The sequence below is a fragment of the Phoxinus phoxinus genome (assembly GCF_949152265.1).
Source record: "Phoxinus phoxinus genome assembly, chromosome: 10".
NCBI lineage: Eukaryota > Metazoa > Chordata > Actinopteri > Cypriniformes > Leuciscidae > Phoxinus > Phoxinus phoxinus.
This window is the reverse complement of record NC_136885.1, coordinates 12,604,633-12,631,516: the sequence shown is the minus strand read 5'-3', so window position 1 is coordinate 12,631,516 and position 26,884 is coordinate 12,604,633. Positions and strand designations below refer to the sequence as shown.

General features: G+C 40.6%; 2 protein-coding genes across 4 annotated transcripts in view; one reads left to right on the top strand and one right to left on the bottom strand.

The window, feature by feature from the left end:
- The first annotated feature begins 1,591 nt into the window (after positions 1-1,591).
- Positions 1,592-18,297, top strand: ctnnb1 (catenin (cadherin-associated protein), beta 1). Of its 2 annotated transcripts, XM_079626096.1 has the most exons (17): positions 1,923-2,108; positions 10,815-10,859; positions 11,000-11,224; positions 11,566-11,819; positions 11,908-12,146; positions 12,357-12,558; positions 13,300-13,444; positions 13,546-13,649; positions 13,754-13,780; positions 14,181-14,519; positions 14,630-14,788; positions 14,976-15,095; positions 15,562-15,712; positions 15,971-16,092; positions 16,354-16,414; positions 17,140-17,365; positions 17,544-18,297. In XM_079626096.1, the coding sequence occupies exons 2-16, from the start codon at positions 10,847-10,849 to the stop codon at positions 17,346-17,348; spliced, it is 2,370 nt and encodes a 789-aa protein (XP_079482222.1). In that variant the 5' UTR covers positions 1,923-2,108; positions 10,815-10,846; the 3' UTR covers positions 17,349-17,365; positions 17,544-18,297. The 2 variants fall into 2 exon arrangements, with proteins under 2 accessions (XP_079482223.1, XP_079482222.1); XM_079626097.1 differs by lacking the exon at positions 13,754-13,780 and having other exon boundaries at positions 1,592-2,108.
- The window catches only part of ulk4 (unc-51 like kinase 4), a 180,324-nt gene continuing 171,734 nt past the window's right edge, over positions 18,295-26,884 (bottom strand). For both annotated transcript variants that reach the window (XM_079626094.1, XM_079626095.1), the window contains exons 36-37: positions 22,043-22,128; positions 18,295-18,588 (exon numbers count right to left, since the gene is read on the bottom strand). In XM_079626094.1, the coding sequence (XP_079482220.1) occupies positions 18,480-18,588; positions 22,043-22,128 (195 nt within the window). In that variant the 3' untranslated portion in view covers positions 18,295-18,479. The remainder of the gene's footprint in view (positions 18,589-22,042; positions 22,129-26,884) is intronic.

The window sequence follows — 26,884 nt, the reverse complement described above, 5'->3', positions numbered from 1 at the left end:
TTGTAATATTGTTGAATGTTGTTGTTGAATATTACAAATGTTGAATTATATGCAGAATATTAACCTGCAATGTTAAAGTAAAATACAAACTGTGCTTCTATGCATGCAAACATGTTTATTGTTAGTATGAACAAATTACCATCTTCTGTTGAGAGAGAGAAAAAAATGGAAAATTTTAATTGGAAAAACTGTCAAATGCACTGAAATAATTGCTCATGTACTGTTTTTCGTACCATACATATGTCAAAATATATTCTGGTATCAATCATGATATTTTTTATTTAATTATTATTTTTATTTGTATTAGCTTTCTTAGCATTCACAGTTTAATATATATATATATATATATATATATATATATATATATATATATATATATATATATATATATATTAAATATATACTATATATATATATATATATTGTACTACATTTCATTTCAAATTATTCTATTTAGCTATTTAAAATCTAAATCTAGATAGCTTGGCTGTTTAAAAGAGCTAAAAAGAGAGGATAACATTAGACGTTAATTCTATAGGAATAAGAATAATCTGGGCTGCAATTAATAAACATTGTAAAATGTAAAAAGCATTCAAATATAATTCTATTAAAAAAAAAATGTTTTTTTTCTTGATGGGGGTTAATGTTTATTTAATATGAAAGGGTGATTGTGAGTATTGAACTATAACTGAATTGTAGCATTTTGAATCCAGTAGATAGACACAATATTGCATGCATATCAAAATAAAGCAGCTTTATTGGCCTGTTCTGCTTTTAATGTCACAGACTGAAAATCACTGGACATCAATGTAAAACTTTGTTTAGTAGAAATAACATAATGTATTAAACTCTTAAACCCACAAACCTGTTTTGCTGTTGACATATGTTACATACTGTTAGTTATAATGGTGATGATTTATTTTCTCAATAAGATTTCAATAAGTGAATGGATCACAGGGGTCCAAACGTGTACAAAATACCATAATTAATGTCAACACTGTGACAATTAAAGATGATTTTATTAAGCCATAATATGGTCCAAGTGTGTGTTGCTGTTGGCACTGTTGTGTGTTTCCTCAGCCCCTCCTCTCTATTTTTCCATGGGAACTCAGGGAAGAGTTGAGGTAAGAACCAGTCTCAACATGACAGCTTCACACAGTCACGACACGAAATGTGTTTTGTAAACACGCAAAAAATGCACGTTAAAAAGGCCATGTATTAGATATGTACGGTCATTTTAAATGTTTATAGTCATTTTCAGGGATTTAAACGTCATACATCGAATATTTCCTTTCGTGAAACCAACAATATGCTGCAGCCGAAAATACATCCTCGGAGCTCTTCTAGTTGTGAATTATGGTAAATAGTACATAATTAAAGGGATGGATATTTTAGCATATATACGTAAAATGTCTCAGTGGTTTAATCCAGTAGTTTTCCGATCCTCGCTGCATTGTTCTATTGGGAGAGAGATGGAAAAACTTCCTCCATCTCTAAAACCCAAACCGCCGCCCATTTTAGCTTCCATTTGCTAGGAAGATTTAAATACATTTTTTTTTTTTTAAATACATGATATTAGGCTAGTCGTCTTGTCGCGTTGCTTCCCGTCAACACTACACACTCTCTTTATTGCGAGAGTCATAAAACTTAATGAATAGGTGCGCCCCCTTGCCGCACCACAGCCGTGTAGCTAGTGTATTCCTACGCACGATTCCTCATTTTACATACTCCCTAAAAACGATCTCACATTTTGGTCGGTCAGCGTTCAGCCATATCCAACACTACACAATTTTATACCTGCAAGTCGGTTTATGCTATGGAAACCGCTTTTGGTTTCTTTACGATAAAAATTCGGCGGCACGGGATCTAGTTTTCCGGAAGGCGGCAGGATATAGTATGGGTAGGAGTTTTTATAATGGCTCGCGCACACATGGAGTGACGCCATCTTTCCCAGTGTGCTGCTGCTGCGCGAGCGCGGAGTCCTCGCGCACACATTCACTCTCAGCAGGAGCTGCGGGTTACTCACTCAAAATTTCTCAACGGATTGTCGCCATTATTCGTGTTTAAGTTCTGAAACGCGAAAAGGGAATATACAGCTTTTGATACAGGTAAGTGTTCGCCAATTAAACGTGTTGTTGGTTATTGTGTGGCATGTTAGGAGGGAATGCCTCAGTCTCTGCAGCTGTGGAGAATGAGGAGGAGATCATCAGCCACTGGATAGATTTGCTGCAAAATCACGACCAAATTCCACCTAACGTTACATTGACTCAAATAAACGCGGATTTGTTCGACTGTTATTCTGTAGGCGTTTTAATGTATCGGAAAAGGTGTATTTGAAGCTCAGAGTAAAGACATTTAGTGTATTTGCTGCTAGCTTGGTTAGCATTTTAGGGCTGGGAAAGTGTTTTGTGGAGACCATGTAAAATCCCCCGACAACTCAACTGGATATTAGTCTCATTTTTACACGAATTATTAACTTATCTGAGAATTCTCACAGTAATATGCAACAACACAAGTTGGTTTGGTTTGACCGCAATATACGTTAAATGCTGTTTGTTTAAAGTCGGGGATGTGGTAACGTTAACTTGGGTGTTAGGTTAAAAGTTAGGCTTTGGTTAACGTTAACTAATATAAACTAACTAGCTGTATTTTTTGTTGACTTTTAAAGCTTGTGTTTGCGTATTTACTGAAGCCGAGATGTTGACTTTTTTTGTGACTGACTAAAATCTGGAGGACTAGCTGCTAAGTTTTTAGTAACATTTTCAGCTCAAATGCCTGGCCAGCTGTATCACCTTGAGTTATTAACACTTATGATTTTAGTAAAATCACGCGGTAGTAAACATGACCCATATCCAAGTTTCTCAGTAAGAAAGAAACAAAGACATTTAAAGTGTTTGTCCGTTGAGAGGAAGTCGAGGAGGAGCTTGAGTGAAACCTGACTCCGCTGGAGCTCGTGCTGGTGGGGGTGGGGATCCTCGGGCTCTGCGGACCCGCGCATCACTTCTCCACAGTACACCCGTCTGACTCCTGCTTTACTCATACTCAGTGTGTGAAATTATCACATTCTTTCCCGTAAAGGCGTGCATTTATATTTATTTATTTAGTGTTAAAGGGTTATTTTTCAGCTCAACATGATACCGTAGCCGCCCCTGTAAGCACAACTGGCAGTGCATTTGTTAATGATTCACGTGGCTCAAACCGAAAACCAAACAAATGTGCCTTTTCCTTCACTTCTGCCATGGAGTAACTTTAGGCAGAATGCATAGCTTTCTTACTTTTCCATAGACATTAGGCATTGAAGTCTTTTTTTAAATTATTTATTATTCCTGCTTGTAGGAACTAATCCATGTTTTTTCCCCCATGACATATTGTGGTGGTTTGGTAGGTTTTGAGAATTCACTGGGAAAAGTATTTTTACTGCTTGTTCAATTTAATTAAAATGAGTGAAAATCATAATTGCTGATTGTTTTATTAAACGTAATTTAATTGTGTATAGTCCACTTAAATATGTGTAAAATTGAAGGTTACCTAATTAATTTGTGTTGGGACTACATGTCTCATTTTTGGTTGTTTTAACTTTAATGCATGGGTAGATTTTTTTCCCCATGCTTTGCATAGGACTGAATTTGGAGAGGAAATGTTGAAATATGGCCCAGGTGTTATTTTATGCACCGAGTAAAGGCAAAGTATTTAATCAGTTATGTTGGATATTTTAGAGTAAGCTATCTGTTATTGAAGTTAGTGTGGCAACCCCAGGTTTTAGGATGTTTGTGAGATTGACGTTGCTACATTCATTGAGTACAGCTGTGCTAATGTCAGTGCAGACAAACATCTGTTTAAATTTGTCTGAAATTAAGATTTTGTGTAAACACTTTCCTTAACAATTGATACGTTTTAAGTATATTTTTTTTACTTGGGGGACATTGTGCAAAAACATTCAAAAGAAAGCATTAGTCATTTTTACTTGCTTTTTTTCACCACAATAATTCAATATTAATGTGATACGGAGTTAATAAAATGCCCGTAATAGTTCTCATACATACCACCTATTCAGCATGGCAGTCATGTGCATTATCAAGCTTGCCAGCACTTTTAGACTACTTTAAAGGTTTAGTTTTTCTAGTTTGTGTGCTTTTACTTTATCTGTGGACCAAGTGCTTGTGTGATAGACACACTGTTTTCTTTGAGTCTTTATGCCTGAACTCTCCAAATAGAAGTGTCTGGGGTAGTCCTATAGGTTGTACAGAGAGGATATAGTGTTTTTTTTTACTAAAGTCAGAATACATTGAGCCAAGCTGTATTCTGTGTGTAGATCTGCGCAGGCTCGGGCTGTTACAGCATCCCTCATCACAGTTGACACATTGGGAGCAGATGTGTAGTATAGGATGTTCCTGGGAGCTAGCAACAGATCTTTTGAAATGCTGCACACAATAGGCAGATTTTTGAAATCGAATGCAGGTGTTGAAATCGCGATCTAAGCTGGATGCCCCTGGTCACAACGGGCACTTGGCCCAAGCCATTTGGGTGGTATTTAAATTCACATGCTGTTTGAATGCCAAGGATTACAAACAAATGCCCCAGTCTTCTCAAGCCTCCTCATGTTTCTTTGGAGAAGCCCATGGTGGAGTGTGGAATGGGCACAGGGTTTTGGGAGAACTTTTGCTGTTTGTTTTGCCTTTTTTTTTTTTTTTTTTGTAGCTGGTTTGTTTTAGTACCGTATGCCAGATACTTTCACTATAGATACAAAGACCAGGTGCGCTCATGTGCGTGTGAATTACATAAGTGCATTTTAAATGAGCGGTTTTTCTTTTTTTTATAATAAATAAATAAACTGCATTCTAGTTTTGCCTTCACACTTATTTCAATGCAAAGTTTCAAGTAATTAATGGTGGAATAACAGTTTTGTCCAGGCTATTGTCTTGTGATGCAGACGTTAGCTTTTCCTCACAATGCTGACTCTGAAATTCGATGTATGCGTAACACAGATTTGTGTGCCAGGTTCCAAGTCAAATTCAAGCTCTGAGTAATGAGTGCTTATTTGTTGCTCATTGTTAGTAGCCTCTCTGCTAGATCTCTATGCGGACTGTGCATCCCCCCCCATTTTTTCAAGTCCACCCATGTCCCAGCCAGTAGAGGTACCAAAACATTCATATTGGTTTCAGATGTGCATGTTGGCCCGGCATTGAAAACCACACAAATGTGGTTATTATGGTTTGGGATTCTTCATGCCCAAGCCGGTCTATCTGTGTATTGTAATAAAGAAACTAGTGAAGTTCAGCTAGAGTAAAATTCAGAAGAGCTCACCCAGATGCTTTTCTCTTCGTCATTGTATCAGCACACTGCCCATTCACATGATTGTATAACCCAGCAATTGAGCTCTGGAAAGGGTTGAGTCAGTTTGATCATCTAAATATATCCAGCATGACCTCATCAGTGACAGACTAACCTGTAGTGGTTTGTTAGGAGTTATTTCCATACATCTCAATTGACTGCGAGCGAGAGGACTGATTAAGTGTAGCTTGTGTGTGGGATTTCTTGGAGGCTGAGGCTCAGTTGGCACCTCACGTTGCGTGCGAAAGCGAGCTGTAATACCGCAGGGGGGTTAAAGCCTGAATGCTGCTGGGTTTATCTCTCCAATTGACTCCAGATGTTGTGAGCCACAGACCAAGCGACTGGCTGACTGCTGTGAAACTCTCGGCAGCCCCAGGCGGAGTGCCACAGCAGCACTGTTTTACACATCCCCTTATCAAACACGCTTTCCATGCTCTGCATTCAGAATACCGAAAGCTGCCTCCTAGAGGAGCTGTCCTCGTTATTGCCGCATATATATAACATAAGAGCTGACCCTGTCATTTTGACTCGGTTCGACGTGGAGCTGCACAGGATTGAGAGATTTTTGTTTTCTTTGCTGTCAATTCCAGTTTTCTCATGGGCCGGGGGTTTGTTTTGGCACCCCTGTGTTGGTCCAGGTGAGATTTCCATTCGCAAAACTAAAGCATTCACAACACGGCTTGCTTTTGGTTTTACTGTTGAGCTGCACTACAGTTTGATTTTGTTATAGGCATAGTGATGCAAAATAATTTTATAATTTAAATAATTTGTATACAAAAAATGTAATTGATAAATAGACTGTTTTTATGACAACCTTTTAATATAATTTTTCTATTCCACTTCATTGTTGAAACTGTGGCTGTAATAACTTTTTATGAAATCTTTATTCAAACATACATTAAAGACCTCACTAACAGGTTAAGTAAAAGTCATACCGTTTCTTTTAATTTGTCTTGTTAATTTGTGATTTGAACTATAGCGATTTGTCTAGAGCTGTGGCATATAATCATAATATGTGGTCGATTCTGCATCAATGCATACATTTTTTTTTTTTTTTTTAAATGGGACTATAATGCATATTAATGTACGGTTCTATCGTAATTAAATTAGGCTACTCTTGTTAGATATTAATACAAGTTGCATATGTCCTTTGGATACAAAGCAGTTGCCTGATGTTTTGGTTTTAACAAAATTACATGCATGAATGTGTAAAGGTGCAGGACATGCTTGATTTTAAACCGAATTAAGCGCAATTAGCCACGAACAATCTCAATGCGTTACTCGTGCTGACACACACCCGAAGACGCCTCTCTCAGACAGCATGCGATCTTAAATTCAGTTCTTTAGCAGCAATTCGTGCTCTAATGGTCAGATGAACAGAATGAATTAAAAATATCTGTCCTGGCAAGCGTTCACGTAAACATTGTCGGTTATGTCTTAAGTTGATCATAAACTGTTGGGGTAAAAATCTAATTTGTAACATTATATTAGATCCTTGCATTGTCCTAATATAATAAACCTGCTGCGGTCTCATTAATGTTAATCAAGCAGCAAAAAATAAGCTCTTGACTAAACTTTTGTAGCTTTAATGAGAATCATTTTATTTGTAACGGGGCTCAATGCTAAGGATTTTTTCTAGTGGTTCAAATATTTACTTGCCCTGCCAAAATTTTCACTGGCCCCACCAAAAAAAAAAAAAAAAGGCCTACTTATTGTTTTCTTTGTTTTTTAACCATAACCTTAATAAATAAGGTTATAACACTAAAAACTACTAGCCTAACTCGTATACATTTAAAATATTGTTAAAAAAAGTACAAACATAAATAAAATAAACAGTGCTTTTCCTGTTTTTCAGGTAGGTCTAACAGTATTTTTCAGGTAGAGAAATTAAATGTAAAATAATACTGCATATAATCTAAATTGTATAAATTAAATGATTCATTCTTAATTGACTAAAGTTATTCAGTCAAGATCAGTCAGTGAATTTTCGTCATCCTTAGTAGTTTGATTAACATTAATACAGTCAGAGCAAGGAATATTAGGCTGCTGTCACTTTAAGACATAATGCAAGGATCCAATATACTGATACTTTACACATGCTTTGTATGTCTCAACTGCTTGCGTTCACTTTTGACATACCAGACTGTTTACAAGAACACTTGCCAACACAGGCATTTTGACAATTTTGTGTGCATGTCCACAAGAAGTGGAGAACTGAATTAATCATTCATCAGCCTGAGAGGCGGCTTTCTGTGCGTGTGCTCCGGATGTGTTACACGCACACAACTTCTCACACAGTGCACGCGTATTTGAGTTGTCTTTCATGTCGTCTTGCACTTAAATATTTAAATTAGCATGGCTTAAAAACACGTGCAAATGATGAACATTCCTGACAATTCAGCACTGGTCCGATCGGGTAAATGTTCCCAAACCACATTTATTGTGTAAATTCAATGATAAAACTGACAGTTGAATTTGAAAGCTGAGACTCGTCTAACATGCTTACCTGTTGTAGTTGCCTCACCTGTTGTATTCTTGTTTTGTGTACAAAATATACGAAATATGCTCATGAAAGTCCACTTCATCACTATTTTGTTGCCATGGTGTTCAATCTGTTGTGTTATAACTTTAAAGCCCCATTTATTTCTGAATACTTGAGGTTAATCCATAATAGACTGTGCAACACCAAACACTTCTGTATTCCAGTCTAGCTTTTCTTTACTTGACCTAATTCAGCTCCTGAACTTTGAGGCTGCTTTCGAGAGCCAAATCCTGACAATAGTGAATGTGTAGGGCTGGGCATCGTTCAAAATCTTTCGATCCGGTGCCAATTTCGATACCTCAGTTTCGATACCGGTTCCTAACGATACTTTTTTCGATACCAATTTTATGAAATCCATTTTAACAAGATTACATAAGATATTACCTCAGAAAAACTTTTATTTTTTATTTATTTAGTTTTATTTTTTCAGTTTGACTCATGCTCCTTAGCCAGTGCACAAATGAATAAAAAATGTTTTATAAAGCGCTCATGCTCACCAAAGCTGAATTTTTTAATAAAAAAATACAGTAAAACTTTAGTAATATTGTGAAATAGTATTACAATTTAAAATCGTATCTAATATATTTCAAAATGTAATTTATTCCTGTGATGTCAAAGCTGAATGTTCAAAATCATTACTTCAGTGTCACATGACCCTTCAGAATATGAAAACAGTTTGCTGCTTAATATTTTGGAAACTATGATACATTTTTTTCATGATTCTTTTATGAATAAAAAAATCAAAAGAAAAGCATTTATTTAAAAACGAAATATTTTGTAACATTACACATGTTTTAATGTCACCTTTGATAACTTTAATGCATCCTTACTGAAAAAAAATTCTGACTAACCATTAACCAACACATTTTTGAACGGCAGTGTACATTCAGTAGGTTATTATTTATTGCAATATAAACACTGTCCGAGTGATCAACAAGATCTCTCTTCATTTACCAGTCGAAGACGGAGCAACTTTCTGCTCTTATGTTTACTCCGTGCACTGTCAAGGTCTTCATCGTGTTTGTCGTGGTGCCGGTCTTTGCAGCAATTATTTTACCGCAAATACTGCATCGCGCGCTGTTGGCATCGAGCCTGGAGAAATGTCGCCACACTTTTGATCGACTTTTCCACATCTTTAAGGTATTATGTGTGTGCGCTCGCGTCTCATATGAATATGTGCGCGGAGAGTTTGTGTGTGTGTGTGCTCGCGGCTCATAAGTATGCGTGCGCGCGCGCGTCTCATATGAGTGTGCGCGGAGAGTTCCGCGTGTTTCGTGTGAATCGAGTTTGTGTGTATGTGCGTGAGCGACTTTATGTGTGTCGTTGTGCATTTCATATGTATTTGTTTGAGCACTGACGTTGACGAGTTAACTCCTTAGGTATCGAAATCTGGAACCGAACAACATGTCATGTTTCGATACTCGATAGTATCGAGGCAATTCGGTCGGTACCTAAAAAGTATTGAGACTCGGTGCCCAGCCCTATGAATGTGTGCGAGACTATTGAGCCGAATGCACAGGAAAGTTGTTTTTCTCTGAATAATTGCCAAGTCCTTGCTGCGTCATAAAGCTAAACCTCCTGCGGTGTTGTTCGACATATACTAACATCTCTTGAACAAGAACAGCAAAATGTTGATGAGAGCTTGCTGAAACGCTCTTCCGAGTGACCTTTTCACATGCTGCAACATGTTTGTGTTTTGTAGAGTTGTTTTACTGAGAGCAAAAGTATGTTTTGCTAACCAACACAATGGAGAGGCATGGGCAGCCAGTTTCAGTCTCAAGGCTACATATGAATGTTGGATGTCTCGGAGAGGGGTTGCATTCTGCCTGCTGACTTGGAGAGGGGTGTTGTACATCTGAATAAAGGAGGTGGGCTCGGGGCTTGTGTTATGGTAATTCAGGAGGAGGCCTCACAAAAGGGAAGGAGACTGGGGCCCCCCGGACTGAGGCACTGAATTCAGTATCGTTTCAGTAGGTGTTAACTGCCGGCGTTGATGGGCAATCGGCAAAGAATGTCATGTGCATATTGACGCTGTTTTGACGGTGGGGTTTCTGGCTGAGCACATTATTGAAGGTCATATAAACCTTTAGCACCTCTTTTGCTAGTGTATGGCTTAGAGGAGGAGATGGAGGTGGATGTTTGGATTGACACTAATAGTTCAAGCTTGATGACTTTGTAAAATGCCAAATGTAGATTTGTATATGGGTATTTTTTTGCCAGAAATGTCATTGTGAGCTCTGATATAATCGGGACTATGTTTAAGCGGAAAATTCCATTTTGTTTTGAAATATAGGCTATAGAAAACATATATTTCTTTCTTTGAACCTTCTGCATTGATGGCAGGAAATTACACAGCTATAAATTAAACTTTTTGCTGAAAAGAAAGATGGAATTTGTTTTCTTAACATTTCAATATTCTCACTGTATCAACAAAATCTCATTGCTGTCAGCTCGGTAGATGTTACCTTGGATGTCATTTATATTGCTTTATATACGTTATGTAATAACTTTGTAACAAAGTCTTGACCAAATTTTTTTTAGCGGCTGATAAACGCACAATTTTGAATGAGAAATGGAGAAACTGCTACAATAACCCCTAAATTCCTGAATGATCACAAAGACCTTTGATTTCCTGTAGCAGTGTTTATTGTACATGTCTTTCCGGGGAGTATCGTGAGAGACCTGCAGATAATAAGAGTAGCTGTGTGTGTAGTGCGGCATATCCTGCCTCACTCTTTCATCCCAGCTGCAGTCAGGTTAGGAGACAGAGAGCATTCAGTCCGAACACTGGGGCTTGTGTGTGCTGCATGCTGGACTTCTCTGGAATGTGTTTGACTATATGAGATAGAGAGAGAGAGAGAGAGAGAGAGAGAGAGAGAGAGAGAGAGAGAGAGTTGGCACTGCAAATGTGAAATTAACCATGTTGCTGTGTGCATTTCAGATTAGGAAGCTGTCCGTGGCTGTGAGAGAATCATGGCTACCCAATGTAAGTGCTTCTAACATTTCTGCTTCACAACTTGTTACGCCAAAATATTTTACTATAGAAACATGTTGAAGAGTTAAAATCCTTTTTTTGCCTAAATACTAGGCTATTAAATAGCTCATTGTGTTATGTTTCATGTGCAGCTGACTTGATGGAGCTGGACATGGCCATGGAGCCGGATCGCAAGGCTGCGGTCAGCCATTGGCAACAGCAGTCTTACCTGGACTCAGGTATCCACTCTGGCGCCACAACCACTGCCCCGTCCCTGAGCGGCAAGGGCAACCCAGAGGATGATGATGTGGACAATCAGGTGCTATATGAGTGGGAGCAGGGCTTTAATCAGTCCTTTAACCAGGACCAGGTAGCAGGTATGTGTCTATTGTCTCGTTTAAATTTTTAGAAATATCAGAGAAATGATGGAAAGAATATGTTTGGGGGAAAAAAAACAAGGGTTTAATATAGTAAAAAAAACCCTTGAATGTTGGAATGAAAAATGCACAATTCACTTATTTAATCTATGAACTGCAATCACAAGGGTTATTGTAAGACATGGCACTTAGACAATTGCTTATTGTACTGGCTTGTTTGTATCTTTTCAATGTGGAATTAACAATCACTCGATTATGTTCATAGACATAATAGATCTTTGAAGTCATTTTGATTAACTCTGCACAAGTCAGTTGCTTAATAGTACTTTGCTTCTCTGTAGACATTGATGGTCAGTACGCCATGACCAGAGCCCAGAGAGTCCGGGCGGCCATGTTCCCAGAGACTCTAGATGAGGGCATGCAGATACCCTCCACACAGTTCGACACTGCTCACCCCACCAACGTCCAGCGCCTGGCCGAGCCCTCACAGATGCTCAAACACGCCGTGGTCAACCTCATCAACTACCAGGACGATGCAGAGCTGGCCACCCGCGCCATTCCAGAGCTCACCAAACTACTGAATGATGAGGATCAGGTTGGACGCAAGATAGATAGTCAAAAACAGCCAGAGCTGTGATGCTGTGAGTGTGCTAATGGCTTGTTTTTTCTTCTTTTCCCATCAGGTGGTGGTTAATAAGGCCGCTGTTATGGTGCATCAGCTCTCTAAGAAGGAGGCCTCTCGTCACGCCATCATGCGATCCCCACAGATGGTGTCAGCCATTGTGAGGACCATGCAGAACACTAGTGATGTAGAAACGGCCCGCTGCACCTCCGGCACCCTACACAACCTTTCCCACCACAGAGAAGGCCTGCTCGCCATCTTCAAATCGGGAGGCATCCCTGCCCTCGTCAAAATGCTTGGGTTGGTTCTCCTTCATGTCCTATTTTTAAGCAGACCTATATCAACCACAATGTGGATGTATATCCTATGAATCTTTTGAATCCGGGAAGTTGTAGTGTGTCGGAGTTCAAGGACCAGCAGTCATACTCAGACCTGCTCTGGTTGCTTAAGCTTGAATCCCATTATTTATCTGTAGTTTGGTGCTAATTCATTTCGCTGTGGTCTCTTCAGCTCCCCGGTGGACTCTGTACTGTTTTATGCCATTACAACTCTACACAACCTGCTACTGCACCAGGAAGGAGCCAAGATGGCCGTCCGTCTGGCCGGAGGCCTGCAGAAAATGGTGGCCTTGTTAAACAAAACAAATGTGAAATTCCTCGCCATCACGACAGACTGCCTTCAGATTCTGGCATACGGAAATCAGGAAAGCAAAGTAAGCAGCAAACACTCCTCAAAGCTAGGCACATCACAGCAGGGTGCTTGGCCAACTTCACTTGTTTACGGAGTGTGTTTTTCTTACATCACTCGTCATTCTAGCACTGCAACAAAATTCCTCTGCTATTTTTAGATTTGAAGTGTTCTTTATTTGCACCTTGATGTTGGCCTTCTTGGCACTCAATGTCTGACTACATTATAGGGCCACACAATTTGGGAAAAAATGCTCCAGGTTTGCTGTGCTTGTTTGTCGGGCTGCACAATTTGCTCAATTACACCATTGAGCTTTTATTTAGTTGGAAAACCACTTGTTGACAGCAAGTTGAAAAGATGGTTATCACATGTTGTTCCCAAACACATGCAGAATGGAGTATGTGAGGTGCAGCTTTTACTGTGAGCCGCTCTGAGACACTGAAAACACTGATCATGAGGTTGCGTGTAAATGCGCACATTGCCGCACTTCACTCTGAAACATGCAGCACATATTTAATTATATCACAGTCTTTGCGATTTGATAATCATACTAAGCTGCATTGCGATTACGGTTTTGTTTTGATTAATAGTGCAGTGCTGCTATATTACTTGTAGTACTTTATTTCTGTTCTGGTGATTTTCCTGTTTTTGTGTATCTTTGGTAATTTATTAACAATGTTACACTTGTTTGAGCTGTGCAGTATGGACTGTAAAATGTTAACTTGGGTAAACTGAGTAAACACATTCAATTTGCTTTTCTTTTCAGCTTATCATTCTGGCCAGCGGAGGCCCTCAGGCTCTGGTCAACATCATGAGGACCTACACCTATGAGAAACTATTGTGGACCACCAGTCGAGTGCTCAAAGTGCTGTCTGTGTGCTCCAGTAACAAACCTGCCATCGTTGAGGCCGGTGAGACCCTTTGTCTTCAGTTTAGTCCAGTATATTAGGTCAACGGAAGGTTGAGGATTTCGGATGGGTTGTGTTTGAATAAGCTTTGTGTCTGTTTTCAGGTGGCATGCAAGCACTCGGCCTCCATCTCACAGACCCCAGTCAGCGACTGGTTCAGAACTGCTTGTGGACTCTGAGGAATCTTTCAGATGCCGCCACCAAACAGGTACCGATCCGTCTCGGCCTCTTTCCCTCAGCTCTTTTACGCTGTCTTCTGTTCTTCCTACATGAGCCCTCTCTTTCTGTCTCCCCATTGTTTCCATGGAGAAGACGTCTTTAGCAGAAGTAGATGTGCAGGTAACAGTCATTCCTGCCTTTGTCTGTGATGGGGGTCGGGGGCTGTAGCCAGCTCTGACCCCACACAGTTAGGACATCAAATTGTACAAGAACAGTGTCGATGGAGCATGAACGGATGCTACATTTGGTTGTAATGCCTGCGCTATGTGTACATTTCACCCAGCTGTTGTTGTGAAGTCAGAATTCTTGAATTATCAAAACATTTCTGGAATGATTTTGTGCATTTAACCGTTTACCCACTCATGGTAGGCTTACAACCTCATGTAACGTGTCGTAAAATGTTACGAATGGCTGTGGCTGGTCGTGTGCGGGACTAAAAAAATCGTGGAGTGAGTTTGTCATGGATGCAAATTCTGGGTTAAAGATATACATCTCAACTCTGGATCCTTCTGATCTACAGGAGGGTATGGAGGGGCTCTTGGGCACCCTGGTCCAGTTGCTCGGTTCAGATGACATCAATGTGGTGACGTGTGCTGCCGGAATCCTGTCTAACCTCACCTGCAACAACTACAAGAACAAGATGATGGTGTGCCAAGTGGGTGGCATCGAGGCCCTCGTGCGCACTGTTCTTCGAGCCGGGGACAGAGAGGACATCACGGAGCCGGCTATCTGTGCTCTCCGTCACCTCACATCCAGACACCAGGATGCAGAGATGGCCCAGAATGCAGTGCGGCTGCACTATGGGCTTCCTGTGGTGGTCAAATTACTCCACCCTCCCTCACATTGGCCTCTCATTAAGGTATGAAAATGACTTGAGGTCATCACTCTGGTCTTTTAGTGGATTTCATTGTGCCTGACCTGGAGTGAAGAGATTTTATTTATTTGAACACTCCCTGTATTCTCTCCCAGGCCACCGTCGGGCTGATCCGTAACCTGGCACTGTGCCCTGCCAACCACTCCCCGCTCAGAGAGCAGGGTGCCATTCCCCGCCTGGTGCAGCTTCTGGTCAGGGCCCATCAGGACACTCAGAGACGCACCTCCATGGGTGGAACACAGCAGCAGTTTGTGGTGAGTCACGGTCACATGATCAGCAGTTTTGTAAGGCCGCTGAATTGTGTAATTTCATTGTTCTGAAATGAAACCTTTCAGACCAATTTATGTTGTAATCCATTTATACATAAGCGTAGAAGTGAAAGTACACACTTGAACTGTTTCTTGCAGAAGGACAATGAGGTTCATGTGTGTGTTGTTTCAGGAGGGTGTGCGGATGGAGGAGATTGTGGAGGGCTGCACTGGAGCGCTGCACATTCTAGCCAGAGACATCCACAACAGAATTGTCATCAGAGGACTCAACACTATTCCACTCTTTGTTCAGGTCAGTCGCTGAGAGCTCACTCTATCTGTCTGTTGTCTTGTCATTTGTTCCGTCTATTGTTTTACTTTCTACTGATCTACCCATCGTTGGTCGATCTTTCTCACGTCATGTTTGTTCATTCTAAATATAGTTTCTTCTATCTGTATTGTGCTGGCATTCTATTGACTTTAACTGTTTTATTCGTTACTCTTATTCTATCATTCAATCTACAGCTTGTTCATTCTTTCTGTCTACTGATCTATTGCTCTTTCGTTTGCTTGCTCATTTGTTCAGTCTATCAGTGTCAATCTATCGTTCTGCATATTGCTTCTATTGATCATTCTACCTCTATTATTCTATTGTTTTATCAAACTATCACTCCATGTATGGTTCTTTTTGAGTGAAATAAGAACGTTTTGGGTGACCCTCGTTTCCAGCCAATAAGTTATTTCCATCTCCTGAACCAGTTTCATGTCTGTCTGTGCAGTTGCTGTATTCTCCTATCGAGAACATCCAGCGTGTGGCTGCAGGCGTTCTGTGTGAGCTGGCTCAGGATAAGGAGGCAGCCGAGGCCATCGAGGCAGAAGGAGCCACCGCTCCCCTCACAGAGCTCCTCCACTCCAGAAACGAGGGCGTTGGTGAGTGCGCCCGCATACTGCCCGAATAATGCAGAAAGACATCAAATAAATATAATAATGGCAGCAGTGTCACTGCCAACTGATGTCTCAAGATAAAGTTTGCAGAAGCAAGTTAAACTTCCGAGCTAGTGTGGATACGAAACGCTATGCAGATTTGTTTTCCCAGCTCTGCTTTCCACTGGAGGCAGTGGCTGAGGTGAGCAGGGCTGGCTCGAATGTTTTCTCGGTCACACTAACGTTGCTATCTCTCGCCCACAGCCACGTACGCTGCTGCAGTTCTGTTCCGCATGTCTGAGGATAAGCCCCAGGACTACAAGAAGCGACTGTCTGTGGAGCTCACCAGCTCTCTGTTCAGAACTGAGCCCATGACCTGGAACGAGGTAAGGGGGCTCATCTCCGCTAAATCCTGCAATCAACGCTGGCACAGAGCCCTGCTGTAGATTAAGCCTATCAATTCCCAGTGCGTTACAGAATCTGTTATGACAGATGTGGGTGTTATATTTGTGAATTTACTAGGCAGGTGATTCTAACAAAGCATTATTGTTTTCATGAGTGGAACTGATTCAGAGCTGATATATGCAGAATTAGAGGCTGAAGGGAGTTTCTCTCATGGATCCTGTTTGTTGCGTGTCTGTTTGCAGACTGGAGATCTAGGGCTGGACATCGGTGCACAGGGAGAGCCTCTAGGCTACAGACAGGACGGTAGGTTCATCATTCTCGTAAATGAGATCAGCTCTCAGCATCTGGGTGTGATGCGCACTAATCCACTGCTTCATCAGCCTCCACCCACCAAACCTAGAGCCCAACACACCTGGCACTTTCCATGAAGTACTAAATAGGGCCTGGAACTCAGAAAACAAAACAAAACAAAAAACACATCCATGTTTCAAATCCGTGACTCTTCACAATATGAAATGTTAGGCATAATGTTAGAAACGGGCAGCCTCGGTCACTTACTTTCATTACTTTTTTTATGAAATGAAAGTGAATAGTCATTTAGGCTAACATTTTCTTTTGTGGTTTATGGAAGAAAGTCATTCATTTAAGTTTGGAACAACTTGAGGCTGACTCAATTTTTGGAAATATTCACCCCACATGTGATAGTAAAAAAATTGTAGTAATAAAAATACTACACTGACTTAAATTCAGCTTTCAGAATTTACAGTACAATTGGATTGAGGCTGGGCAAGACAAAATCACCATGCCAAGTCACTTTCATTATAGATAATCAAACATCTAATAGTCCTCGAAGCGGGGCACCTCATGTACAGTATTCATGGAGAACGCCAGTTTCCAGTTGAGTCTGGTCTTGTGGGTCTGAGGTTGTGCTATTGTAAGCTGCCTGTTTAATATGCTTCCTCTAACGTGTGTGTGTGCGTGTGTGTTTATGCTCCCTCCACTTCCCATCCACTCCCCTCGTCCTCCAGACCCAAGCTACCGCTCCTTCCATACCGGAGGTTACGGGCAGGATGCCATGGGCATGGATCCCATGATGGAGCACGAGATGGGCGGGCACCACCCCGGCCCAGACTACCCCGTAGACGGCCTTCCCGACCTCGGCCACGCCCAGGACCTGATCGACGGCCTCCCGCCGGGCGACAGCAATCAGCTGGCCTGGTTCGATACCGATCTGTAAATACAATGACTTTTTAGGTGAGGCACCAAGACGCCTGATTGGTGTTTGATCTGCGCTGACCGCACTGTGTGTGGCTGGAGTAAAGCACGCCGGCAGCAGAACTAATCTGAGCTGCGTCTGAATTGATTACAGTCCTGTATGTGTGCGTTGAATGGGATTCTAATCTGTTTGTCCCCTCTTTTCTCTCTGCTGCAGCTGTATCGTCTGATCTGAATGAACCTGCATTGTGATTTTGGCCTGTAGAGTTGCTGAGCGGGCTCAAGAGAGTGGGCTAGTTTCTCTGAAAGTGCCTGACACACTAATACAAGCTGAGTTTCCTATGGGAACACATGGAAGTAAAACTTTTGTTCTGGTCTTAGGCGGTCAGAATTTGGTGTGATTGACAGAAGAAAAGCCCAAAAAGCAAATCCTAAGATGGAGTTTTCAACCTTAGCCTTGCCTGTACTTTTTATTACTTTTTATTTTTCAAAGGATATTTCAGTCTGTAATGGTACTTATCTAGCTTGCTTTATGATACTCGTCTTTTATTTTGCAGAACTTTGTATTCCTTTCGACTGACTGTCTTTCTCTCTCATAGTGTTGAGTTATAGTGGTAATGATCCATCCAAGATTTTATCGAGTTTATGGTGTAGAACACTAATTAATCAGTTCAATTGTATTCTTATCAAATGTAACATTGTGTAGCTTTTGTATAAAACCAAGAATTGGAGAAGTCCAAATATCAGTTCTCTTGCTTTAATGAAATCACAAATGTTCCAAAGGGTTTGTAATCAGTTGGGGCCAGTTTTGCTTTTATTTTTTTCATTTTATTTTCTTTCCTTGTCTTGATCTATTTTTTGATGGTAGCTTTAGAAAGGTTTTGAAAAGAACCCCTAATTATTGTAGCCTGCAATTGTTGGTTGGAGACTTGGTTATGACCTGGCTAAACAATAAAATGGACTAAATTTAATTTTGTGAACTTTTATTTTTGGAAAAATTCTGGAATACATTAAATACTTAAACTGTTAAATTTCATTGTAGAAATACATAGTAAATTTTACATACCTCACAAGTGTTCAGTAGTCTATTGTGAAAATATCATTTACAAGTCTGGAGATTTTTCACACGTGGAAATATATATACACACACACACTAAATAGCAGGAGACAAACTCTGTTCTGTGGATCTCAATTCTGCCTGGGACCCAACAAACTTCAGAATCTCTGCAGCCACTGATTCCACTGTCCGGTCGGACTGAGACCTGGAAACGAGAGAAGGCATTATTACCCTAACATGCTTTCCAAAACTCTAATACAGTTGTCCAAACAAGTCAGGCAATGTGTGAGAAATCCATTCACATACAGCAAGTGCACAATATAAGATTCAAGCTCATAACTAGAAGCTCCAGGGAGCAGTGTCTGTCCATCACGGTCACAGATCTGGTGTGAACATGATTCTGGCCTGTCAGGTGTACACACACTGCTGATGAGCAGCAGAGCGACAGCAGGAGATAATAAACCCCATGCACACTCTAATCCATGTGTCTATTTTTTATATTGTAAAAAAGAACCTGTTGCTGAGACAATCTTCAGTCTTCTAGTGTGCATTTGGCTTTAGTAGCCTTACTGTGAGCTGAAGAACTACCTCTTATGATTGGGAGTTGATTTTTGACCGGCTTATGTTGACTTAATCCCTACTATATACTAGATTTTGTGCCAGAATTAGACTGGATTATTCATGGTACATAAATGCATTAAGCATGTAGTGCATTAGCTTATAGTCAAAAGTTATTCACAATGGTTGTTTACTTCATGAATATGATAATTAGAGAGCAGTGCCAAATGCAGACCTGCTTAAATAAGATAACAGCGCTGTCCACATGTATTATTGATGCAGACACTGTGGATTTCACCCTAAGTGAATTACTAATTTAAAAACTTTCTCTTTTCTCCAAATTAAAACCGAGATGATGTAACCTGGACCTGAGCTAATTCAATTATTTTAAATACCACTATTGAGCATAACTTATTTAAAAGTCAAGTAGGTTTTTTTTTTCTGAGCTGTATTCATCATTGTGTGCCTCATATACCTTAAAGGGACAGTTCACTCAAAAATAAAAATTCTGTCATTTACTCTGCCTCAAGTTGTTCCAAACCTGTATAAGTGTCTTTCTTCTGTTGAACACAAAGGAAGATGTGTTTAAAAAAATGTTAGCCAAGAAGTTGATGGTAGCCATTGACTTCCATAATAGGAAACAAATATACAATGGAAGTGAATGGCTACTGTCAACGGTCTGGTTACCAATAGTCTTTAAAATATCTTTCTTTGTGTTGGAACAACTGAAGTAAATGACAGAATTAAAAATGTTTGGTCAAATATCTCTTTAACATACGACAGGACAATGGGTCTGTTGAAACTAATACAGGTCTTAGCGTTGCACATGCATGTGTTCTAACAGTCTAGTAAACATGAAACCCACTCACAAGCCCTTTTACCAACATAATGTTCAGATAAACTTTCGAGAGAGACGAGCAATTCGGTTGGAAATTGCCTGGATCATGAAGTGGTTGTTCTATATTAGAAAGGGAGCCAGATCTGAATGAGAGTTTGCAATATATACTGTGGGGAAGATCAACATTTTGTCCCAGAAACCAGGCCCTATATTTCTCTGAGCCTCTACCTTCTGCTTCCTTGATTAAAGATTATGGAGCGTAGAACATGGAATGATGAATCAAGCACAAGACCAACAGTGTCTACTTTAAAGGCTCTGCAACTGTTTCCATACACCTATTTTTATGAGCATTTTGGGATATCACATTAAAAAAAAACGTATGGAAACGCCAAAATGTGCATACATTCTGAGAATGAGCATAAAAACCTTGTGCAGTCAATTGAGTCCGATAAACTTTTATCCGATAATAACACATTTACCAAATAAATTCCTCGATGCGAACCGAAAAAAGACGCGATTTAGCGATGGAACGGCATAACCAACCAACGGACGATCTCGACGCACAGCATCTGAAGTGTTGTTTTGGTTGTTCTGAAATGTCTGAGCAAAGTCTGTCGTCAAAGTGGTACATTATAATTTCCTCCGAGAACTGTCTTACACGAGTGTGTTCCCGAACAGCAGCGTCCACCACCTAGATTGAACCATACTATACAAGTAAGTGACTTAAAAAAAGCAGCGTTGGCTGCAGGTTGAATAATTATGGCATTAAAAAAAAATCCTATAACTCAAAAAGCATTACATTATATATTGACATTATCACTTTTAATTTGCCACTAAACTGTTAAAATCCCCATATCTTTAGAAAAGCTTATACATTTAAATTAGAGTCTCCGGGGGTTGAATAATTCTGATCACAACTAATACATACATACAGTTTTTAATATTTTTATATCGCAATAATTTCAGTTACTTGAAACTAATTTACTTAAACTAATATTAGTCAAATGAACTAATATTGGTACTGATGTCTCTATGAAATAGATTTTTTTAAAAACATTAATGATAGACATTCGACATTACAGTATAATGGAAAGCTATCAATTTCAACATTTATTAGACTTTAAAAAAATTACTTTTGATTTAAGTGAACTTTTATCCATATCACTGATAATAAATGTCATATTTACCTGTGCCCTTCCAGTCTAACAGGTAGGAAATATACAGAAATTGAATTATGTTATCAAACACTTTAAATGTCATTTATGCAGTTAAGACTGTAGATGAATCCTTATTAAAGCCACAATTTTCTCGGTTACCTTTGTTCTTTGATTAACGTTAATGACAGACATCACAGCAACGGGTTTATTAGGCTACTGTCACTTTAAGATCTGCAGCTGCCGCACATGACGCGCATCTCATTTTCTCACAACTTAAGTTAGTTTAAGACGTTATTTAACCAAGACTTGCTCTTATGAGAATACTCAACAAAACAGGCCTTTTGGCATCATTTTATGTTATTGTTAGTTCAAGCGTGAAAGAGAACTCGATTTTGGCACGCAGTCTGTGCGACGCGTTACTGCGCGTCGTGTGTGTTATATAGACAGGACACTCACAGACAGCACGTTCTCATTTGAAAACATTTTCATGAATATGAGTGTGATCATATGTAAAGATAGGAAAAACACGGATGCTGCGTTAATTGCGTTAAATATTTTAAGGGCGTTAAACTGAAAAAAGTGAATGCTAATTTTGATAGCACTAATATATATATAAAAATAAAGTAGGCCTATAAATAATTACATTATACTTATACACTATACATTAATACTTAGGAGTAGTATTAGCATAACATTATGCTGCAAGTGCAGTTTGACCTAACCTTGAATATTGCTTTAAGTTAAATTCAACTATATTCATGGCGCTCCCTTGAGCGGAACGCATTTTGGTGGTGTCGTCATTCAGTAACGTATTGTTTTCAAAAATGTGTCTCCGCTTTGCCAAGAACCCAATATTGCAGAAGCTTTGCCTCCCAAGCTCGGCTGGCCAGCTTCAAAGGGATGCTTTCTCATTCCAGCAGAAGAAGAGGAGGGGGTCACAATAGTCCTGTATCAATCTGAGGGTGAAGCCTGAGCTCAGGGAGGCTCTCATCAGAGGCCTACGCCTCGGCCCTGACATGAATGGATCAAAGATGAGGGTCACTCGACCGGGGGCCCATGTGCTGCTGGATGAGGGGCTGACAGGGAGCCGGTGTCGGGTTACTCACCCAGTAGACAGCGCCAGTTTCTGCAGCACGTGAACCAGGATCTGCCCTTCCGAAGAACCCCAGCAGGAGCTGCCAACTGCACTCATCTGTACAGGAAGAAGATAAAGTGTACCTTAGGAAACAGGCTCACAGATGGCACACTCTCATATGGTGTCAACCAGAAGCAGCATGAAACCCATTAAGTCAGTTAACGTGCTCCGCAAGCTCCGTTCTATCATAACCGCCTGAAAATAGCATGAATGGTAACCCGTACGACACTCGAGTAGTTTGCCGCTGATTTGACATGTCTGTTTTTAGAATTAGCGGCACTCGCTCTTCAGCGTGTCATCTCTGTGGCGTCTCACACATGAGATGCTTCATCTGAGTGAATGAGGGTCAGTGAAAGCCCGCTCTGATGAACAGCACAGGACACACACTTCATCTCTGCAAGAGCTCTCAGTGAATCCTGCTCCTCACGCTGACAGACGTACAGATGCTGCTCACTGCAGACACAATGGGTGGAGCTTGTCAAACCACACCCCCATCCTACCGCAACTCATAACCCTATCGTTAATCATAACTCCAGCCGTCAGCTGAATTAGCTCAATCTCCACACATCATGTCCAGAGAGGTGGAGCTGGATGTCACTCGGCTCTGCAGTAAGCACCTTTGGGATGAGATATAAGGTTTTTTACTTTTTCCTTCATAACTCGCATACTACTACAAATCTACCTGCCATCTTTTGTTATAAGAAACACACATGTGCAAGTCAGATGCTTTATCCTTTCCTATTGTCACGGGGGGCTGGAGCCTCTCCCAGCGTCTCAGACCACAGACTGACTGACTCACTCACTCACTCACTCACTCACTCACTCACACACTCACTCACACACTCACTCACACACACACACACACACACACACACAGTCACTCACTCACTCACACACTCACTCACTCACTCACACACTCACTCACACACACACTCACACACACACACACTCACTCACTCACTCACTCACTCACACACTCACTCACACACTCACTCACTCACTCACTCACTCACTCACTCACTCACACTCACACACACACTCACACACTCACTCACTCACTCACTCACTCACTCACTCACTCACTCACTCACTCACTCACACACTCACTCACTCACTCACTCACTCACTCACACACTCACTCACTCACACACTCACTCACTCACTCACTCACTCACTCACTCACTCACTCACTCACACACACACTCACACACACTCACTCACTCACTCACTAACTCACTCACACACTCACACACTCACTCACTCACTCACTCACTCACTCACTCACACACTCACACACTCACTCACTCACTCACTCACTCACTCACTCACTCACTCACTCACTCACTCACTCACTCACTCACTCACACACACTCACTCACTCACTCACACACACTCACTCACTCACTCACTCACTCACTCACTCACTCACTCACTCACACACTCACACACTCACTCACTCACACACTCACACACTCACTCACTCACACACACACTCACTCACTCACTCACACACTCACTCACTCACTCACACACACTCACTCACTCACACACACTCACACACACTCACTCACTCACTCACACACACTCACTCACTCACACACTCACTCACACACTCACACACACTCACTCACACACTCACTCACTCACACACTCACACACACTCACTCACTCACTCACTCACTCACACACTCACTCACACTCACACACTCACTCACACACACACTCACACACTCACTCACACACTCACTCACTCACTCACACACACTCACTCACTCACTCACACACTCACACACACTCACTCACTCACTCACTCACTCACTCACACACTCACACACACTCACACACTCACTCACTCACTCACTCACACACTCACACACTCACACACACTCACTCACTCACTCACTCACTCACTCACTCACTCACTCACACTCACTCACTCACTCACTCACTCACTCACTCACTCACTCACTCACTCACTCACTCACTCACTCACTCACTCACTCACTCACTCTGTACAAACTGTAAATTCTATACCTTAACCCTAATCTTAATCATCACAGAAAATTCATACAAAATACATGTACATTTTTTTTGCATCGTTTATAATCTGTTTTCCTCATGGGGACCAACATTATTTTTTTTACAAACAAGGTCCAAATTTACTGGTGTTAATCATATATCATTGCCAATTGGTATATTAATATATGAATACATTAAAATATTAATACAATTGTTGGAATTGATCACCTGTACATATGTACCAACTAAAATGAAAAAGATTAAGGAAAAAAATCAATCACTTTACCCACCATCGGCAAAAAGTTCATTTTGGAATCAGTACGCCGGCCACAAAAGCCTATACAGATTGACCTGGAAGTACAGAGAGCTGATGTGGAACTGAGAGCGTCATGTTCTACGCTGAAGTTCTCGAACAGACTGGGATCAACTGGCACTTCAGAAGTTAGTCTGAGCTGTTTATGTTTCACACACTCTTTCATGCTGAGCCACATCTAACAGATTGTGATGGCTCGTTCAAAAGATGCTCCCTTTACTTCCCGAACAACCGGGCAAAACACAACAGGGTGACAGCTTGTGCACAAACGCTGTCTCTGAAGAACTAATACTCTCTGAAACAACTCCTGTGACACTAAGGGACAAATATGCCATTTTTATTGTTTTTGTTTTACATTTCGAAGAAGCCTTGACAGAGGAATAAGGTAACACCCTGAGAATGAAGAGGGGACCGTGATAAGAAGGGTGGTGGAAGCTTTATTACGTTTCGGAAGAGTCTGATGTCTCGCACGCCTGTGCTCTTTATCTCTGATGTCATCACCCCAGCCCGCCTGCCCACCTCAATATGCACCCGTTACTAGGCAACAGGGTTATGAACCAGCTGAACATGTCATTTTGTCTTTATTTCCTGGATTTCCTTGCTCCCCAATACACAAGGCACCTCCTATATTCACCCGTTTAGAAGGACGAATACCATTTATGCCAAACAATCACATTTGGTTAACAACTCCCACTGTTGCTAACTGACAGATGCAGCTCTTCCATGGGGCTGACGGAGGTATGAGTATATCATAAGTCAATTGATTTTTTTATGAATTGATCTATATTATAAAAAGATCATTCATTCAACCAGATGATTGTAATGTCTAGTGAACATTGTAGCTTATTCTGGCCAACAATTTCACAAGTAGACAGGAAGCAGTTCAACACTCAGCGTTGTGTTTTTTATGCGTCGCATACGTTTGATTTGCTCTTAAAGTGCCCCTATTATGCTATTTTAAAGGTTTACTTTCTCATAATATATATGATTGCAGCGTCAGCTCTTTTGTCAGTGTCTGAAAGGATTTAGTCTCTCTAAACACCTCGTTTCTGAGAGCTTCCTTTGCTCTGATTGGTCAGATGGTTCAGTCTGTTGTGATTGGTCTACTGCTTACAGCAAACTAAACTAAACGAAACCCCATTACCATATCTGAATTTCAGTTTCAGAGGCTTCCTAAGCGCTTGATACACAGTGATACGAACAGTAACGATGCCGCCGGTTTTACCGCATCTTTTGAAGTGCATGCAAAGTGGATTTGCTTTCGCAGAGCAGAAAACTTCTCGACATAATGACAACACGAACCAAACTCTTCCAGACCTCAGCTACACCGACATGGTTTGAGGGACGGGTCAAAGTAGACATTGTTTGCGAGCAGCCAATGAAGACCATAGGCTGCCATTATGCAAATTTGTTACAAACCTATGTAGATTTGAGCAGGAAGTGAGACTGGAATTACTAACGACTTCAGAACTTCAGAATCAGTTCCAATTTGGGAGACAATAACTTTATGTATTGTGAACTTTGAAACTTTGCAGATCTTTTACATTACAAACAGATATATTACACACTTTAAACATCATATTAAAACTAATTAGGCTACCTTTGGTTGGTCATGACCATGAAGATGGCCACATGTTTTCAAATGATGTTTAACACCAGATAAAATGCGACAACAACATAAACTACTTAAAATACACAGCACATGAACTCCTGTCAAGCATGTTGTGAAAATAGTGATTATGATTATTACTTGAATGTTTTTCTGGCGGTGCAAACTCAGTTTTTAAACTGAGTTGATCAGCGAATGCCTGCCATTTACTTTTTAAGAAAAAAAAAAGTAATCGAATGTCGCTTTGAAATTATTTTCAAACCTTTTAGGTACAATATTATGACTTTTCTTCTTGATTCTTAATATTCCTTCTTTATACAACGGATATTTTTTCCTCCTCCAAACAATGTTTTATACCATTATCTTCAATGCTTTACTGTTTAATTACGAATTATATATATAAAAAAGCATAGTATAGACCAGCCGGAAATGAAGCTTTGTTCTGAGAAAACCTTTTGCCAGGAAATAATTCGAGAGAAGCCTCACATATGACTCACAAACAAGCTCTCTCTGGACCGCCCTCAAATGTCCACCAGATAGCAGATGAGGAGAATGTTTTGGAACAGTCACCTAGAAGAAACTGCTTTAAATAGCGTCTGAAATGGTTTCTCAGCAGCTGATAGACTCTCAGCAACTCTGTGTAATTCATAATCCTGCACATCAGATGCAGAAGGTTGCAGTGTGACATGAACAATGGAAAGAGTAATCGAGACAAGGGCAGAGGAAAAATATAACGAGAAAGAAATGTTATATGCATGTGTGAGAGCTAAACTGCTGATAGCTTGAATCACTTCGACTTTTTACGACTGTCATCAGTTGCAGACAGTCCGTCTGGTCTAAAGCACTGTAGCATTCAAACTGACAGAAATTTG

Excerpts from the sequence above, each read along its gene's own strand:
- ctnnb1 (XM_079626096.1), top strand. Across the intron at positions 13,445-13,545 it reads ACCTGCCATCGTTGAGGCCG|GTGGCATGCAAGCACTCGGC; the intron begins GTGAGACCCTTT and ends GTCTGTTTTCAG. Across the intron at positions 16,415-17,139 it reads TCTAGGCTACAGACAGGACG|ACCCAAGCTACCGCTCCTTC; the intron begins GTAGGTTCATCA and ends CTCGTCCTCCAG.